The 19,433-nt window shown below is 50.6% G+C and overlaps 1 protein-coding gene across 3 annotated transcripts in view; it reads right to left on the minus strand.

The window, feature by feature from the left end:
* Positions 1-980: 980 nt before the first annotated feature.
* The window catches only part of TMPRSS4 (transmembrane serine protease 4), a 35,574-nt gene continuing 17,121 nt past the window's right edge, over positions 981-19,433 (minus strand). The window contains exons 3-13 of one of the 3 annotated variants that reach the window (XM_057749237.1): positions 16,762-16,875; positions 13,899-14,051; positions 12,702-12,831; positions 9,640-9,741; positions 8,636-8,676; positions 6,243-6,402; positions 5,005-5,171; positions 3,822-3,920; positions 3,492-3,634; positions 1,970-2,119; positions 981-1,545 (exon numbers count right to left, since the gene is read on the minus strand). In XM_057749237.1, coding sequence (XP_057605220.1) covers positions 1,534-1,545; positions 1,970-2,119; positions 3,492-3,634; positions 3,822-3,920; positions 5,005-5,171; positions 6,243-6,402; positions 8,636-8,676; positions 9,640-9,741; positions 12,702-12,831; positions 13,899-14,051; positions 16,762-16,875 — 1,271 coding nt within the window. In that variant the 3' untranslated portion in view covers positions 981-1,533. Of the gene's footprint in view, positions 1,546-1,969; positions 2,120-3,491; positions 3,635-3,821; positions 3,921-5,004; positions 5,172-6,242; positions 6,403-8,635; positions 8,677-9,639; positions 9,742-12,701; positions 12,832-13,898; positions 14,052-16,761; positions 16,876-19,433 lie in introns of those variants that run through there. The other 2 variants (XM_057749238.1, XR_009055503.1) reach the window with 2 other exon arrangements.

Genomic DNA, 19,433 nt, shown 5'->3' on the forward strand with positions numbered 1-19,433 from the left:
TAATTACCTTGAATGTAAATGGACTAAATGCCCCAAACAAAAGACACAGACTGGCTGAATGAATACAAAAACAAGACCCATATATATGCTGTCTACAAGAGACCCACTTCAGACCTAGGGACACATACAGACTGAAAGTAAGTGGATGGAAAAAGATATTCCATGCAAATGGAAATCAAAAGAAAGCTGGAGTAGCAATAGTCACATCAGATAAAATAGACTTCAAAATAAAAAATGTTACAAGAGACAAGAAAGGACATTACATAAAGATCAAGGGATCCATCCAAGAAGAGGAGATAACAATTATAAATATATATGCACCCAATATAGGAGCACCTCAATACATAAGGCAAATGCTAACAACTATGAAAGAGGAAATGCAAGGCAGAAATAGAGACACAGATGTAGAGAAGAAACACATGGACACCAAGTGGGGAAAGTGGGGGAGGTTGGGGGGAGATTAATTGGGAGATTGGGATACCAAATTGTACACTCTAAATATATGCTGTTTATTGCCTGTTAACTGTATCTCAATAAAAATTCTAAAAAAAAAAAAAACAAAAACAAAAAACAAAACAAAACAAAAAAAACCACACCCAGGGTTCTCTAGGTAGAATTTAGGACTTAAAGGTGCAATACCTCTTTCCAGACACTTGGGAATCCATGATTTAATGTCAGCTTTGAATACTCAAATCCTCTCCCTCCCCAGTCCTAGGTTATGTCTGGCTCGTGGCTGACATCCAGCAGGGAGGAAGGCAATGTGACAAGGCCAATGTGGAAAGGACACTTACTGACCCTGGCTTCCCCAATTGGCTGTTCACCGTTCCCCCCACACAGCAGCTCTGGTCTCCATGTCTCCTTTTCTTCTACTTTGAGAACCAGTTGTCCCTCTTAGACCTTTTCCTACCCAGACTGAAGAATAAAGATCACAGTTCAGTAGTCCTAGCTCAGCTCTTTTCAAGCAGCCCACTCAGCCTATGTCAAAGACTTCATGTACAAATTTAATAAACGATGGCCACAGAGGTAAAAATAATAACAGTAAGAAACAGTATTTGTGTCAACAGCAGGACATCGAGTTTTCTTTTATAACTGCTTTCCTGTTCAGGCGAGCTTGGGGATGGGTGGGGAAGGAGAGGGCTGGCTCAGACCCTTTCCCCCCTCCACTCCAGCTCTTGGTGATCTGGGCTCTCGGAAGAGCATCTATTTCCATTCAGTAGAGTAGAAAGTTCACTCTTGGCTTAGGGATTCCTTCTGAGACCTCGGCCTGGAGGTTGGCTTGTTCAGTGGGCAGTGTCTCTCCCACCTTGGGATGCTGAGAGCATGAGGGGCAGCTGAGCTGGGGCTTCCTGGGTGCCTGTGGGCTGTAGGATCTCTTACATGAATGGAGGTCCTTTGCTGCACCAAGAAATGCTGAGGGTGTGGGCAGAGAGGTGTGCCCAAGGGGGCTCTTGCTCTGTGCCTGACTTCTGGGGGATCCCCAGGTGGACAGGGCAGGGGGTAAGCAGTTTCCAGCACTGCAGGGTGGCAGCAGCATCATGGATCAGACTAGAATAAAAGAGACCAACAAAGAAATCAGATGGTTTGAAATTGGACAAAATGGTGGCATGCAAAATCAATCTCCTTTTCTGAAGCTCTTTGCTCACTCTCTACCCTCTAGAGGCCAGGAAGTCTCATAAGCCTTTCCATCCACCTTCTGATCAGAATCAGTTCTCTGGAAAATGTCTGATAGTCTTATTCTGCCAGAGACTGGTAAAGCTGGGTGTGTTCCACACTCTTTGCATTTAATGGGAATCTCTGATCTAAGGAATTTTAACTCAATGGTGGCATCCCAGGTTGTCACTTACTGGGAAAGAAGATTGTTGGGGATATAAAGTGGTATCTCAGAACCATTAAGCCACTAAGGATGGTATGGTACCCTCAAAGGAGAGGAAGGAAGGGAGGACACAGCAGATAGGGCAAACATGCTCACCTTCCGGACATTGTAGATCCAGTTGAGATAGGCTGTGACCTTGGTGTATACTCCTGGAGTACTTGGCTCCCCACAGCCATGGCCCCAGCTCACGATGCCCACCACTTGCCACCGGTTAGAGTGATACATCAGAGGCCCACCGCTGTCGCCCTGTGAGAGGCCAGAGCAGGGGCTGCTGGGGAGGGCAGGCAGGGCTAGGGTGGAGGGGTGGGCTTCTCCTTCCTCCCCTCCCTGCATTGGCCCCTCTGTTCTCTGCTCTCCAGTGCTCTCTGCTGTTCCACCCTCAGCCCTTGTGCTCATGCTTTTCCTGCAGTCTGGACCACCCTTCCCTTTCAGGACAGATGGGTTCTGTCTTCGGTCAAGGAGGTTGTGGTGGGCTGTTAGCCCTCTCTCAGAAATCCACAGGAGGGCTCTAAGGGGTCTTGCAGTAAGGAAGCCTGGTTATCTTTGTTTAACCTAGTAGTTCCCAGATTTATTGAACCACTTCAGGAGGAAGCCACTGTTCTAGACAATTGGGATTCAATTCATGAAAAGAAGACAGATCCCTGCCCTAAGGGAGCTTGGAATCATGGAGAGACAGAGAGTGAGATGAGGGAGTGGGGGGCGGGGGTGTGGGGGGAGAGAGAGAGAGAGATGGCGAGAGTGGGAAGTGGGGGTAGAGCAAACAACAAAACAGGCAAGAAAATGTCAAATAATGAAAAGTGTGCTTATTTGGGTGTCCTTCTTACCAACTCTTATAGCCCCTGGGGCTTCCTTCTTCAGAACCCAATAACTCTATAGCTGAACTACCTGTTTATTCACCCCCATCCCCACCCGCGAGCTCCCTGAGGGAAGACACTGTCCCCCAAGTTCAGCATTTACGTGACATCAAGTCATCAAGAGATGACTAAGAGATGCCTCTTGAGTGAAGGAATTTAATGACAGAGAATGGGGGTGCGAGTAGCATTTGGGGGTTTAATGAAAATGGTTCAGAAGATCCTCCTGGTGGGGATGTGAGAATATCTTCAGGGATTGGCCAGTGGGATGGGGTGAGGGGACACTGCACAGGGGCGCATCCAGCATGAGATGGGGTTTCTCTAGTGTAGTTCAGCAGCTTGAGGACAGTTGCGGAGAAAACAGACTTGGGGGTCCTGCCCTCTAGAGGCTCATACTCTTTTAAATGATGGGAAGTAAGAGCAGGTGGGGAGGGAAACATCATCTTTGCATGTGAGATATACATTAATCTTTCTGCTTCTATCATCTATCTATCTATCTATCTATCTATCTATCTATCTATCTATCTATCTCTATCTATCTATCATCTATTTACTTACCCATCCATCCATCCACCCATCCATCCATCTATTCTTATATCTTCAGATGACTATAGTCCTTCCTTCCCTCCCTCTCCTCCTTCCTCCCTTCATCACACACTGAGTGCCCACCATATGCAGGACTTCATAGGCATTCATACTCTGAACTTTTTCTTCAGGGCAGACATCCCCTATCTCTATAATTCCCCCATAATCCTTGGAGGGCCCACCTGGCAGGTGTCCACGCCGCCCTCGGGGATGCCTGCACACAGCATCTTCGCAGTGACCTCCCCTTGGTATGCATCCTCTGCATTACACCGAGTGCTGTCAATGACCTGGACAGATGCCTGCAGCAGTATGTCAGATATCTTCCCTGGAGGTTGAAAACACACTCGCATTCCCATTCTTGCCTTCAACCCCCAGCCCAGGATAATTCTCGGGGTTGCCTGGTACCTCAGTGATTGGACCACCAGGATAGGTTTTTCTAAAGGATGATTCTCCTTCCCAATCACTTTTGGGAGCTGCTCACTTAGTCCTGTGGTCCTGAGCCTGGGACTTACCTCCGTTCTCCTCTGTAAAGCCCCATCCGATGACCCAGAGTGGTGTGGCTGGAGTGAGCTCCTCGTCAGAGAAGGGCAGGCAGATGGGCCTGACTGTGCCTACCAGGAGCAGAGAGGAGAAGGGGACCCAATGTTCAGGAGAGCCTGGTGGTTAAGCCCTCTGTAAGGTTTGACACCAGGGTTTCCATAGCAGACTTTCCATGGGATGTTAATAGAAGTGGCATGAAAAAGAGATTCTGTGATCAAATAAGTTTAGAAAATGTGAGTTAAACACAACAAAACAAATTGTTTAAAAATTTTAAAAACCTCATATCATTAATATATTAATGTGCTCTAAGAAGAGAGCTATAATATAAAAATGTTTTCCAAATTTATATGAGAATGGAACCCTTTTTTCCCCAAGGGACCAGTCTCCTGTGGAAGCAAGCATCGGAAATGCTGATCTAAATACTATCCAATGTAAGCATGAGTCAACGAACAGAGCTGTTCAAACAGTAATGAGTCCCTGTTCCTGGAGGAGAGTAAATGCGTGCAATGACCCCTTGGCAGGGAGATTGTGCAGGCTCTTGTCATTGGGTAGAGGATGGACTAGGTGATCTTTTAGATCCTTCACAACTCCAAGATTGGATGAATCTGTTATTCTCACTTGAGGTGCCCCTCGTGGAGAAAACAGATCTCAGAAGAATCTAGCAGGGGTGGTGTAGGGTGTCAGCTGATAGCTTGAGGAGGCCTCATGGCTTTGGTGATGTTAGGCCAATATATTTGCAAGAAACAATGGGCGGGACTTCCCTGGTGGCGCAGTGGTTAAGAATCCACCTGCCAAACAGGTGACACAGGTTCGATCCCTGGTCCGGAAAGATCCCACATGCCGCGGAGCAACTAAGCCCGTTCGCCACAACTACGGAAGCCTGTGCGCCTAGAGAAGCCACTGCAATGAGAAACCTGCGCATTGAGACAAAGAGTAGCCCCCGCTAGCCACGGCTAGGGAAAGCCCGTGCAGCAATGAAGACCCAACGCGGCCAGTAAATCAATCAATCAATCTATATTAAAAAAAGAATCATCTGGAATTAAAAAAAAAGAAACAATGGGCAAACTGAGGTCTTGAGAAGTGATGTGCCCAAGGCCACTTAGGAAATGAGCTAGTGGCGGAAGGGAAGTTCTGTTCCCAGATGCCAGCTCTCACCGGAGAACGTGAGTGGGAACTGCAGCTTCACGAGGGCAATGTCCTGGTCTTTGGGGGACGTGGTGTTGGGCTCAGAGATGAAGATCTTGGCCACAGGCAGGGATGGGAAGTTGCCCAGTTTGTTGGAGCCAGCCCTCACCTTCCAGTTGGACACATCATGATGCTTCCTGCGGGCAGAGACAGGGCAGTTCAGGTCTGAGCCAAGTTTGAGGAGGCTTGGCCAAAAGCTGGGTCCCCAGGGCCCTGAGAAGTGGGGTGCTGGATGCCCCGCCTTGGGAAGTCATGATGGTGAGGGTAGGGGTGGTGGAGAAGGGGCAGTCTGAGGAATCATGTATCACAGGTCAAATTCTAAAGGGGGTTTGATCCTTTTCCCTGGTGAAACCTGCCCAAAGAAACTTCTAAGTGGAGGGCTGGGGACGGGGCTGTTCCCCATGCCTGAGCTCTGGGTCCTGACACTCTCTCCTCCAATGCTGTTTACTGGCTGTGTTACTCTGTGGTACTTGCACTGTGGTCAGCCCTGTTATGTACTTGTCTTTCCTCCTCCCAACATCCGACACAGCTGAGTGTGCAGGAGTAACTTTCCAGGGAAAGGTTTATAGCTTTTGTCAGATTTTCTGAAAAGGTTAAAAATCACTGGCCTACACTGTGTGCTCCTCTAAGGCAGTGATGGAGTCAAATGCATGAGGGCACATGGTACCTAGTAGGTACTCATAGATGTTGAATGAGTGAACGAATGAATGAAGGTGAAGAGGACCTGGAGTGGTCCTTCTCTAGAGTTACGGGCAGTCCTCTCGCTGCTGGCCTGTAAGAGAATCTATACTTTTTTTTTTTTAAAGTTTCTGGACATAATGAAGGAGTGGAGTGACCCTGGACCCAGAACCACTTCCTGGAAGACTGGCAAAGAGGGAGAGAGTTCTCGTGATGCCAGGCAGATGGGAAGAGCTTTTGTGCAGTGAATAATATGGGGTTGGAGTGAGGACACTGGGTATCTGGTGGCTTCCCACCCAGGAGGGAAGAGGTCAGGCCTGGTAACTGGCACCCTCTGTTCAGGGTCCCAAGACTAAACAAAGGACATCATGTCCAGTGTCTCACTGGAGTGGCCACACCAGGTGCATGGCCTTTTTAGGTAGAGGGGAAGGGGGGTGAGGGCACCAGAAAACAAGTTGGGAGACAGGGGACCGAGACACTCAAGCACCTCCATGGCTCTGACCCCCGAGGCCCCCATGTGTGGGCCTTACCGGAAGCAGTGGGCTGCCGTGAGGATCCAGTGCGGGTCCAGGATGCTCCCTCCACAGATGTGTTGTTTGTCATACTGGACGCTGACCTGCCAAGGCCAAGAATCCACAGAGGCCTCCTCCCCACCCACTACCCGGGGGGCCTTCAGGCTCTCTCCGCAGGCTGGACTCCGTAGGGAGGAGGGAGAAAGCAGGAGTTAGGCTCTTGGGGATTGGGGCTGTCTCCCCTTGGAGCCCCCAATCTGTCCTGAGCAGGGCCCTTAGGACTGGGACTGGGGGTGGGGTGGGGGTGGGAGGACCAGGCCAATTATGAATTATTTACAAGGCAGCATGGAGTGTCCCAGACCACAGGCATTTCCCTAGTCTCCCTCTCCTTTGTTTTTTTAGCTTTGGCTGAGTTTAGGAGTTGATATTGTGAACACAGGTGTACCCATTGTGCTGGGCATTCATGACCTTGAAACTAAACAGGGATGCAGATTATGAAAGTCCTGCCCAGAGGGATGTCCCCAGCTGCTCCCGCTGAGTAACAGTACACAGACGCCCACAGGCTGCTTTGGGATTGGAGAGTGGGAAGAAAGTTCCAGAAATGGATCTTCCCATCCTGAATTCACCTTTCTCTGAGTCCCTTCCCCCTGCTAAGAGAGTCTCCCAGTTTGACATCCTGTTCCCTCTTTCACATCCCACTCTCCTGGCTTTCACATCTGACTCGCGAACTCATAAAAATCTCCGGTTCCACCTCCCTGTCCTGCTTTCAGCCTCTCCAATCCTTCTGACAGTCTCCGCCACAGTGGTGGTTCTAAGGGAGAATGGCTACCACCCTTTCCGGGCCTGTGCCTGGCAGGGGCTTTTCAAGCACCATCTAATTCCAAACACTGTTTTCTACATGTCACCTCACTCCCCCACTCATGGTCCCTCAGCATCCCTCTTTGCCTGCAGGGAAGAGTTTAAACTCCCCCTCCTGGCACCTTTCTGCTGCCTTATGTAAAGTTTCTGTCTAGCCAAATCGATCTGCTGGTAGCTCCCTAAAAAGTTGTTCTGTTTTTGCTTCAGGAAGGCCCTGTCCCTGAGATGCTATCTCCTCTCCTGTTTATCTAGATCACTGATCATTCAGCAAATTTGACTTGTGTGCCTGCTGTGTCTCAAAGATGTGGGGAGAGAGTGGTGGACAGGACAGAGAGACAGACATGGTCCCTCCCCTCCTGGAGCCTACAGTTCATTCTGCAATGTCAGCCTGGGCACTGTCAGCTGATCCCTGGGGATTTTCCTTTCTTGGCATTTCCACAGCCTGCCTGGGTGTTGGCCAGCTTTCCTTGTTGAGGTGGTTTAGTCTTGTCTTTTCAGTGAGACTGAAGCCAACTCAAGGGAGGGTCTGTGGCTTAAGCCTCTTTGTGACTCCAGTGCTGTTCAGCTCAGCACATTGGACGATATGAACATTCATTCATTCATTCATTAACCAGCAACCATGGGTCAGCCCCCACGCACTAGGTATTGTAGGGGTCACGTGGTAATGACTAAATGTCTTAACATCCAACAGGGAAGCATACATACTGCTGAATGGCAAAGGCAGTGAGGATGAATTTCCTCTTAGGCGGCCCAGTTTCTGGCCATCCTGCCAGGCTTTGCTCGGTTCTCCCACGAGGCTGGTGGGATGAGTGGGGCCACAGTGCTTATATTTTTGATCTCCTCTCAGAGCTGGCGGGGGCCGGGGCGGGGGGTCTCCCGGGATCCTCTTGGGCAGTTGGACTAAAGGGCTTCTCAGGAAGGTGAAAGTCAGAGAGGTCAAGTGAATTACTCGAGGCCATACTGGAAGCCAGTGGATCTGCTGCCAGGCCTCCTGATGCCCCTGCAGCTCCCTCTGAAGCATGTCAGCTGGGATTGATGCTCTGTTTGGCACTCCCTACATGTGACCTCGCACCTCTATCTTTGCTCAGCCATTAGCTCCTGAGGACAGAGGCCAATTCTCTTACTTGTCTGGTATCTTCTACTTCCAACCAGCACCTGGCAGTGCTGATACATTCTAACTGTTCAATGAATCTTTGTTAATTGGGATGTGGGTATCAGATCTTGGACGGATGAGCTGATTGTGACAAGGGAGGTTATGTGGGCCCTGGCCAGGCCTGGGAGGGGGTGGAAGCCCAGTCTCGCCCTTTCCAGTTTTCCTACTCTCTCCTGGGTCTCTGCCCAGGTTGTGGGGCTATGCGTGGACAGTAGGAGGGAGCTCTTAATGTCAACCACTTGAAGGAGCGTTGAGCTACAAGCCCAAGGCCAAGGGAGTAAGGTTGGGACAAAACAGAGTAACATCTGGAGTCTGAGAGATTTAGGAATGAGGACGGAGGTCTTTTCCCCTGCTTATTGCTGGCCGGGGACCCAAACCCTCAGAGATGGGGCATACTCACCAAGGCACTGCAGGGAAACCAGGGAGCCTGAGAGACAGGGGCTGGAAGGGAGACACAGGCGTCCTGTGGTTTCTGCTTGTCCCTTGGCTGGGAGGCAGGGACTCAGGTCTCCCAGCACTATTGACTCAAGTCCCCTCCCAGCACCCAGGAAATATGGAACCTGCATGGTGGGGGCTGTATAGACACTGCACTTCCATCCAGGTCAGTGTGATTTAATGCAGTTGGATTCTGTACCACTGCTGAAAAGCATCTACTATGTGCTGGGCCCTGCCTGAGTCACAGTCCACCCCGGGCTTTTGGCAGCCTGAGATGGAAGAGAGCTGAGGCTGGGGCAGCGTCTGCTGCACTGCAGGCTCTCCAAACAGAAGAGGAATGGGATTTTGATGAAATTCCAGGCAAACAATCATTCTGCTCCTATTCCTACCCTTTCCAAGATTTACCCTTTGATGAATAAGCAGCCCTCAGCAACATCCCTGAATGCTAAGAAGCCAGCATCCTCTCTGAGCCACTGTGCTGTGGGGTGACAGTTTTCTCGTAGTTGCCGGGCTCTGATTTGGGGTGTCAGGCATGGGAATAGGACATTGACAGAGGCCATGCAGCTCCTCCTCTGGAGAGCTGGAATTGCGGGGAGGGCTTCCTCTGGCCTGGGTGAGTGGCAAGAAGGACAACGTGGCCTTTGGAATCCTGCCTCTTGGGCTTAATAGGGAACGCAAGGCTGTAGGAAACAAATCTGGTTTTCTTATTTGACGGATGAAAGTCCACCAGCGTGTGGACAGCACACATTGTCCGGCTGCCCCTTGTGTTAAAACAGAGAGTCAACGCAGAAAACCTCCTAGAAATGTGATGCTCTGGCTTTTGGTACCTGACAGTGTGCCTGGCGAGGAAGTTCTTCTCGCTGTCTGCCTTACGTTCCCCTTGCTGAACCTGTTCAGGGCGGGCTGGCTGCAGCCCCGACGGCATCACCCACATAAGCCTTTGTGGGCCGGAGGTGTCCTCTCCCTTACCCGCTTGGGTTTTGCAGCTGAAGCTCCTGCAGGTTCTCTGTGATTTTGACAACATCCAGATCTTGGTCTGGGCCCATCTCCACGGCTCTGAAGGTGGGTTTGCTGCTCATGTTGGGAGGGAGAGAAGGAGAAAGGGAGGGAGAGACATGAGCTGCAGCAAGAGTTTACACCAAGATGGTGGGCGTAGCCCTCACTCCTAGGACAAGGTGCCGCTGAGAATGCTGGGTGGGGTGTGGCAGGGGAGTGGAGGTGGCCTTGGTCAGCCAGGGTGGTGTGTGCTTTGCTAGATGGCAAGGGACATTCTCTTGGCATCCCAGGATTCAGCCCTGGGCACAGTGCTGATGTGGACTTGCTTTCTCAGGCGGGAAAGGCTGGTCCTGAACCCAGAGCTCTGGAGAAATGTTACGGATGCCCTTTCGTAACTCCCAGCTCTGTCCCTGTTCCGAATGTCGCAGCGGTTTCTTCTGGTTCACAGCAAAGGGAACAAGGAGGCAAAGGAAACAGGTTAGCTTGTCCCTCACCTTGGAGGGAACCGGATGTGGATATTTGGTTCTCCAAACAAAGCATCTGGTCTGAATTTGGTTAGTGGGGTACATTTATGCTCCCTTTGGAGGTAGGACAGGCTAAGATCAGGGTTCACATGCATCCAGACAAACATTTCTCTTATTTGGGCCACTCTCCCTCTTTCTCTCCACGAACCCATGTTTGTCTTCTTTCAAACCTTGGGTGTAAGTCTTCCCTCCTCCAGGAAGGCTTCGCTGATTAATCCCATCTTTCTGATGGTTCCTGTACTGATGTTGCCTCTTTCCCATCTCACCTACCTTCCCCAACCAGCCATGCTAGTATAAGCTCTGTATGCAGGCTCAGGTCAACCCAAGGCACTGGCTGACCGGCACATTCTCAGACTCCCAGCCAGGAACCTGGCACTACCTGGATGACCCAGGCATGGCACCTGGAAGACTGGAGTCTAGCAGTGTTGGATTTTGTGCTGAGAGCCCTCAAGGCTGAGGTTCTTGTCCTGGCTCTAACACTAGTTTGCTGTGTACTCTTGGCAGGTCACATTTCCTCTCTGGGTCTCTCTAAGCCTCAGCTTTCCCCACTATAAAATGAGGGGTGGACCACATGACCTCTAGAGTCCTTCCCACCTTGAATCATCTAGGGTTTTGTGGTCCTGGGACAAAAAGGATCTCCTAGCCAGGGAAATCTGAGACCCAGAAGCAGGGATCATGGTGGAAATGGACATTCCCAGGAGAGTTGGCCTCTGTTCACCAGTTACATCCTGATGAATAATTCTGACCAGCTTTGATCTTGTAGAGCTCAAAAGAGAGATGGCTTGGTGCCTTAAAGAGCTCCAGAAGGACAGAAATTCCAGAAGCCTTTTACCTTAAGAACCCCTGGAGACACCCTGGTTTCATAATCAAGCTGCAGCCTGCTATGCTGGTACAGCTGACACTGCAGTTGGCTGGACTGCAGTAGGGAGGAGGGGGGCTGCAGCCAGAAGGCTGGGCTGGGGTCGCTGTTGTGGGTGGGGAGACAGTAGGGGCAGGGTGTGCCTTCCCAGCTCTCCTTGAAAATGAAGGTGGTAGGGTGTCCTCTCCAGAGGGTACTGGAAGTTGCACCCCATGGAGGGCAGAGAGCAGGAGAAGCCTGACAATCAGAGAGCAGAAGGGGCAAATAGTACTGATGGACCAGTAATGGCTGCCTGGGGTACTTATAGAAAAGGACCTTGAGGCTGCTTTAGGGACTGATGGAAGAGGGTTCTGTGATTGACTGATGTGTGATGTCTGCCTAGGATTTATCATTTCCGCCTAGTCTCTGGGTCCAGTTTCTTAGAATTCTGAAGTTGGGGGTTTGCCAGGACGAGATTATCCCCTGTGTAACTGAGTACATGGGTTCTTTTCCATCCTCTTCAGTTAGGCTCTGAGTGATCAACTGTCTCCCTGCCCCTCCCTTTATAAATGAAAGCTACAGAGGAGAGAGAATTATCCAAGCTAGAAACGGAGATGCTTCTGATGCCAAGGAATTAGGGGGCCTTGGGCACAAATTCCAGCCGTCTCACTCCCAGCTACTATCCAAGCAAGTTACCTTCTTTGAGCCAACTTCTAAAATAGATAGAATGATAACCACCTTTTTGGTTTTTGCCAAGATCAAATGAATATAAGTACGTAATACTAATTACTCTTCTTATAATTATATACTTTTTCATGCACTGAAGACTTAAAACTGCTTTTGAAATTTGCTGAGAGAGCTGGGATTGCTGATGAAACCCCAATGAAATCAGGTTCATTTAAACCGAATTTTAAGCAGTGGGACTTCGAACAAGTAAATAAGACTTTTCATATTCTGAGGCAGACGCGGCATCTTGCCAAGTCAAGAAGGAGTGAGGACTGAGGAGGAAAGGAAAGGAAATGAAAGGATTGCAAAGGAGCTTGAACTGTGTGTGGGGGTGGAGTGGGGGTGGGGGAGGGGTGGGGCAGATATTCTCTCTCTGGTGTCTCATAACCATCCTATGAGGTTGGCATTGCTTCCCCCATTAACTCTTGAACAAACTGAGGTGTAGATTTAACTTTGGGACTTCCTGGTGGCGCAGTGATTTGGAGTCTGCCTGCCAATGCAGGGGACACGAGTTTGATCCCTGGTCCGGGAAGATCCCACATGCCATGAAGCAACTAAGCCTGTGTGCCACAGCTATTGAGCCCATGTGCCACGACTACTGAAGCCCATGCGCCTTGAGCCTGTGTTCGGCAATAAGAGAAGCCACCACAACGAGAAGCCTGTGCACCGCAACGAAGAGTAGCCCCCACTCTCTGCAACTAGAGAAAGCCTGTGTGCAACAATGAAGACCTAACATAGCCAATAAATAAATAAATAAATAAATAAATAAATAAATAAATAAATAAATAAGAAGAAGATTTAAATTCATGCTGCTTGTAAGGAAAAGTGCTTCAAAAGCAGTTCTGACTCCAATATCTCTATTTTTAAGGAAAGAGGGAGGAAGGGGGAAGGAAAGAGGGGAAAAGGGGAAAGAAGAAAGAGAGGGAGAGAGGTCATGGGCTGGGTACCTGTCATAGCCCATCTGCCCACAGGCTGTCTTGGCCAGAGCTTCTGTGAAGTCGTCAAAACAGGCGGAGGCCCAGTTCTTTGTGGCTGGGTCCAGCACCTGCAGGGTGGATCGGTCCCTGGAGAGGCGGACTGGGAGGGAAGGAACCTGGGTCAGCTCAGGGAAGGGGCCCATCTGGCCCATCTCCCACAGAATTTCATCATGTGACCAGCCCAAACCGGTAGCCCAAACCCTACTGAGAACTGGGGAGCATCACAGAACACTAACACTTTCAACCTCAAGGGAAGTTCCTCCATTTGGCTTTGCCTGACTGAGTCACATTCTGACGGTAGCTAGGGTGACCAGATGTCCCGGGGACAATCTCCATTTTGACCTTGGTCCTGGCACAATTATTAATAGCTCCCCTTTTGCTTTTGTGTGTACGAGTTTTGATGATGTATTACATGGCTTCCCTACCCATGGTTCACACAGCTTGCCTAGTCTGGGAAAGCTTCTCAAAGAGGAACCTCACTCTTTCTCCATGTAAGGTCAGAAAGGGGAGGCTGAGTGAGTAGTGCTATTTGACAGTAGGGTGGTAGGACCCACAGGCATTTGATTTCTGATAAAAAAAAGAGCAAATACACAGGAAGTCACTTAGATTGCCTCACAAAAGCCCCCATCACCCGTGTCCTGGGCTGTCTTTTCTTTTCAGAGCCCAAGTACTAGGTGAGTCAAGCTGGATTAGCCCAGTCCAAGAAAGAACATGGGTTTTTTATGTTCAAAACATCTCAATATCCTTTGAAGGACCTAGATCAGTCTTGTTCCTTAATGTGTTACAATAAACACGTATCTAATGAATAGAAGGATCAATGGCCTTAATGGTCTCTTTCTAGTCCCTTGAAATAATAGATTTCAGAGAAGGGAGGGAACTCCCCAAGGTCATCCAGTTCAGCCCTCAGGCACAGCAGGGATGGGGCAGGCTCAGTTACAATTTTCTGTCCCCTCTGGCCCACGTTTTTTTTCATCAAAATTTACTGAGTGTTTGCTACAAGTTAAGTATTGGGGATCTAGTAAACGAGATCTGATCCTCTTTTTAAGACCCTTATAACAGGGAAGGAAAGTGACTAGTCAGGTGGCAGATGCTGTGCAGAGGACCAAGGGGACCTGAGCTGACTTCCTGCTCGGCCCCCTCCCCTGGCCCCCCAGCACCTGGACTCACCTGTCACTGGAGGCCCATCGGGGAATTTCTTGACACAGTGCTGCTCGTCCTCCCCTGAGGCACAGTCCTGCTGGCCGTCACACACCTGCTCCCTTGGGATGAGGTGGAGGGGCTGCCCACAGACGAAGTAGTAATTGTCCAGAATCACCTTGACTGGAAGGGCAGGGAGGGGCAGAGAGGGCTGATGGTCAAGCAGGCAGCCCAGGGGCAGGAGAGATTATTTCCCTGAAAACAAGCTGGGCCTGGAGACAGGCAGATGTGGGTTCCAGGCCCAGTTCTGCCACTTAGGAGCTGGTGTGCTTGGTCCTGAGCCTCAGTTTCCTCATCTGTAAAATGATGATAATAACATCTGTCCCATCCCTATAGGTGGCTGAGGAGTCAATCAAGATTCTGTGTGGGGAGCAACTCAGAAACAGCCCCTACTAGCCTCTCAACCCCAAGTGCTGGCCCAGGGCCTCTGGGGACGGAGGAGACAGCGCTGGACCTGGAGTCCAAAGATCTGAGCACTGGCTCTGCCACCTGCTGTGTGACTTTAGACCAATCGCTTCCCCTTTCTGGGCCTCACAGGGGTGTGGAGAACGTTTGGTGAGCTGGCAGTTGTGAAAGTGTCTCATTGCTATCAAGTGCATCTTAATTAGGTGGTTTTTTTTAATCTGGGGTTGAAAGACCCATTAAGAGGCTGGTGTTTTGCTTTGTTTTTGTCTTCTGCCTCCTGCTTTCAAGATTCTATTGCTCCTTTCCTGTCTTCGATGATGGGAAGGAGTCTAGTGTTTTTAAGTCCTCAGGGAACAGATATTTCCATACTTTGCCAAACAGTCCTGGCTCCTCCTGCCTAACTGAACTCTCCCTGGGACCTAAAGCGCGCCTCTGTAGCCCAGCATCACCTCCGGGGCGGGGCCCTAGGAGTGGTGCTAAGGTGTCTGATGATGGCCCCGCTTCTCACTGCTGAGATCTTCCTGTGCATCGTCACCTGGCATCCTGACCGCAACTTTAGGAGGAAGGTGCCAGTACAAACTCATGTTACAAATAAGGAAACGGAAGTTTAGAGAGTTAGGGTTTACTTCCCAAGGCCACATAGCACTCAGGTGGGAGAGCCAGGATTTCAGTCAGAGTCTGTCTAGCTCTAAAGCTCTCCACACCTTCCCTGAAGGAGCTCAAAATGTGGCCCGCTGGCCGCGATGCTGCTGGCCGCAATGGTGTTGGCCGCGATGCTCGTGGCCTGAGATGCGAGGGAGAAGGAGCAGGTCAGATGTTTCCTGGACTTTCAGGGTGTGGTTCACAGTCAGGAGCCTGTGTGAGGAAGGGCCACGCCTGCCTCCTGGTGTGAGGCCAGGATACAGTGTCACCAGTTGAGCCCTTAGAAGCCAAAAGGCGGAGGGGTTGTGGGAGCCCATCCCAGGATGGAAGTTGCAGAACCTGGTGGGGTTCCCGGGCCGGAAGACACACAGGGCCTTCTGGGACAGGGAGAGCCCGATTCTAAATGATGTACTAGTACCTGCCCTGGCTCACCTCGAACCTGGCCCCACCTTCTCTCTCCCCTGTGGCAGGGTGCATGCTCAGAGAAGGCAGGCTCATCCCAGTATTAGTCTGAACCAAACAGGCTTAGGACGGCAAATCTGCTGATGTCGCTGCACACCCGCTACAAATTCGGGCCAGCCAAGGTCAAGGTGAATGATGGCGTTATCTGCATCTCAGCCCCAGTGTGGTGCTCAGGGATCTGGGGGGTGTTTGTGCTATGCACCTGCATTTCCACTGCCAAGAGGTGGAAATGGACCTCCTCAACTGGGGGCCTGGGAGCCTGTCCCAGCCCCGTCCCCAACTGCCACACCTCTCTCTCTGCCTCAGGGCCCAAGTAGAGAATGAGGTGTTGGACTGGATGATCTCTGAGTGTCCTCCAAGGAGGCGGAAACTGCCGCAGGCTCCTGTAAGGCTGTCCTGGCTTGGTGAGGGAACGCGTGGCCTCGGCCACATCCCTACACACGGCGTGATGACCTACAGGTTTGCAAAATCTGGTTTTTATCCAGGTGCTTTATATACGTTACCTCATTCGTTCTCTAATATCCCTCTGAGGGAGGCAGGATGTTTTACAGGTGAGGAGACTGAGGTTAAGAGAGTTGGGGAACTCACTCAAGGTCACACAGCAGCCAGAGGCAGCAGCGCTGGGATCCCGGTCCCAGGTGTCCTGATTCCCAGTCTGGTCCCCTCAGCCCTACTTCCTGGGTAAAAGCCTGCTGTGACTTGGGCTGAGAGGGAGGGACTGCGGGAATTGGGGCTTGCTCAGTTTACTCTTCTTTGGCCCAGAGTGGCCTGCCCGGGATCACCCTGCGTCTCAGGCTCCCGCCATGGTGAAGCCAGAGCTCAAGGTGGGGAGAGGTGCTGTTGGCCATCTGCCTGGGCATCTTCCCTGATGCCTCCTCCCTCTCCCCCTCCTCACAAGCAGGCATGCTCCCTGCTCCTCACCAGCAGGGCTGCCCCTACGCCCAGCTCTCAGTCTGCAGACTTGGGGAGGAGGAGGCTGGGGGCGCAGCTGCCGTGCAAATTGCCTGAGTGGGTTTGTAACTGGTGCAAACTATGCTCTCCCCGCAGAAGAAATCCTCTGAGAGAGAATCCATCTGGGATAGATGGAGGCTGAGTTCATCCCCCCTCACTCTGAAAGGAAGGCTCCCTTCAAAGCAGGGGTGGGTACAGAGCTCTGTGCAGATCACCTGCCCTTGACTCCGCCAGGGTGGGAGGAGGGAGGGTGGGGAGTGCTCTGAGGTGAGGGCAGGGGAGGGGTGGGTGGGAGCTGCCACTTGCTGTAGGAATGAGGGTGGAGGTAGGGCAGTAAGGAGGCCTGAGGGCCGGGGTGGGGGCTGCCACTTACTGAGGATGGCCACTACCACGATGGTCGCCAGGCTCAGCAGGGCCACGATGATGGGGATCCCCACTTTTTTGAAGGTCTCCAGGGAGGTGCGGGATTTGCGCAGGGGGGTGACATCTGTGAGGCAGAGGGAGGGGAAGAGCCTGCAGTCAGTACTCGGAGGCCACGCCTGCCAAGGCCCCCAGCCTCCCCGCCCTCCTGATCCCTCGGTGCTGAGCCCAGGAAAACTTTGGGGACAGTTTTGGTTGGCGCTGGGCTTATTCCTGCAGACGCGGCCTAGCTTCCTCAGCACGTGGGCCCTCCAGGCTCGTTCATCTTTCACAGGCGCTCCTCTAGCCTGTGGCGCCTTTCCTTTGTCTTGACAGCCTGTTCTAGGATGTTCCACCCTGTCTCGTCTGACCTGTGTCTGCCCCAGGAGAAGCACGTACCCTTCCCCTTTACCACCGTGTATCCTCTTTCCTGATTTATCTTTCGATTAAATTGTAAGCTCCAGGAGGGCAGGGGCTGCCAGCACAGTACATGCTTAGTGAAAGCTTAATAAATACTTGTGAACAAAGATGTCCTAATGGCCTTCAAATCCAACTCAGTTCAGCACACAGCCTGTCCCTAGAAAGGTCCTGTCTTTAAGGAGATTGCGATTTGGGGGAAGAGGCAAATGGAGACACTACGGCCAGTACCATCAGACTTAAGGCACTTAAATGGACTTTTCTAGGTGGAGATCGGAGAGGGAGGAGTGGGTCCAGCTTGGTGAAGGCCTGGGCAGTGGGAGCTGTGAGCTGCTGGTGTGCCTGGAATGTAAGGCGGGTAAAAGCATGTTGTGGAGGCAGGGCTGGCAAAGTCAGCTTGGGGAGAGTCTTGACGATTGTGCTAAGGGGTTTGGATTTTATCCTGAGGGCAGGGAGGGGCCATGGAAAGCTTTTGAGCAGCAGAGAGCTACAATCACATTAATATTTAGAACTATGACTCTTTCATCAGGGAGGAGAGGGACTGGAGCAAAAGAATCTGGGGTTAGGGAGACCAGGAGAGGCCTATCAATGTCTAAAACACAGGCAATAATAACTATATTGTCCACTTCACATGGCTATCCAAGGAGATGGAACATGGCAAGGCTTTAAAAGGTTAAATTCTCCAGTACTGATGAACCCAGTGACAGGGCAAGAATAAAGATGCAGATGTAGAGAATGGACTTGAGGACAAGGTGGGAGAGTGGGGAGGGGGGTTGGTGAAGGAGAAGTTGGGACGAAGTGAGAGAGTAGCTTTGACATATATATACTACCAAATGTAAAATAGGTAGCTAGTGGGAAGCTGCTGCATAACACAGGGAGATCGACGATGGGTGATGACTTAGAGGGCTGGGATAGGGACAGCGGGAAGGAGTCGCGGCAGGGAGGGGATATGGGGATATATGTGTAGATGCAACTGATTCACTTTGTTGTACAGCAAAAACTGGCACAACAGTGTAAAGCAATTATATTCCAATAAAGGGCGTAAAGGAAAAAAAAGAAAGGTTAAATTTTCACAAAGTATTAGGAACAGGCTCTTTGTTGCCCCTTTCCTTGCAGGCAATAAGCTGGGGAGGTGGCACAGGGACTTTTCCTCCAGGGAGAACTAAGGCAGGAACGATGGCAACCCTGAGAATCCCTGGAAAGCAATAGGCCAGCTCTCCTCCCCCTCACCTGTACATGGTTTTCTCCTTCACCTGCATCAAATCATTCTTCAGATGTCACTTTCTTACTGAGGCCTTCCTTGATCTCCCTATTTATCAATCTTCCCACATTTCCTCTCCTCCTTCCCTGTTTTATTTTTTTCAAAGCATTTATCACCTCTCAACTGTATATTTTACACATTTTGTATATCATCTAGCCCTTCCCACCCCTGCCTGAATTGAAGTCTCCAGGAAGATGGGGATTCCTGTCCGTTTTGTTCACTGCTGAGTCCCTGGTGCCTAGAACAGTGCCTGGCCCATAGTGGGCACTTAACCAATATGTGTTGATTGAATAAATGATTTGCTCTTTGCTTGTTCTCTTCAGCACATCCTTTCCGTCTTTCTTACAGGTCTCATTTTATTCTGCCTGGAATGATGGCTAGTTATGTGTCTGTCCCTCTTTCCTCAGCTTTTCAAAAGCAGAGAATGACGCCCTGCCAGAGATTGGTGCCCAGTAAGTGCGGATACCATCAGATCTGTTGACAGGGAAAGCAGAGGAAATTTTGGGTTTTCACAAAAGAGAGAGTTTAAAACTCAGACACAGAGCTCTGGCCCTGGGGATGTGGGTTTGTATTGCCTGTTATTATCAGGACCTGGCAACAGAATAGGTTATTAATAATGTTGGTGGATATTGTTTTTAAAGTTCCAACAGGGAGTGTTCAGCACTGTCCTCTTTCCTGCGGCCATGGACGTGGAGACATCTTGTTCACTTGTTCACGCGTGGTTTCTTTATTGAGCACCTACCTCTGGGGATACAAGGCTGGCTTGTTTTCCCAGAAGGGAATGACTTATTGGGAGTCCTTCAATGAGTTCTCTTGTCCAGGGCCCAATGTCTCTGCCTCCCTGCTGTTCTCATGGAGAGCATCATCGTGAAGGGAAGGGTTTTCTTGGTTTATTGTTTGTAAAGTTTATTGTGTATAAAGTTAACCAACCCGCTGAGCTATGAATAGCCTCCCTGCCTGCCACTGTT

This window comes from Hippopotamus amphibius, chromosome 9 (genome assembly GCF_030028045.1).
Source record: "Hippopotamus amphibius kiboko isolate mHipAmp2 chromosome 9, mHipAmp2.hap2, whole genome shotgun sequence".
Classification (NCBI taxonomy): Eukaryota; Metazoa; Chordata; class Mammalia; order Artiodactyla; family Hippopotamidae; genus Hippopotamus; species Hippopotamus amphibius.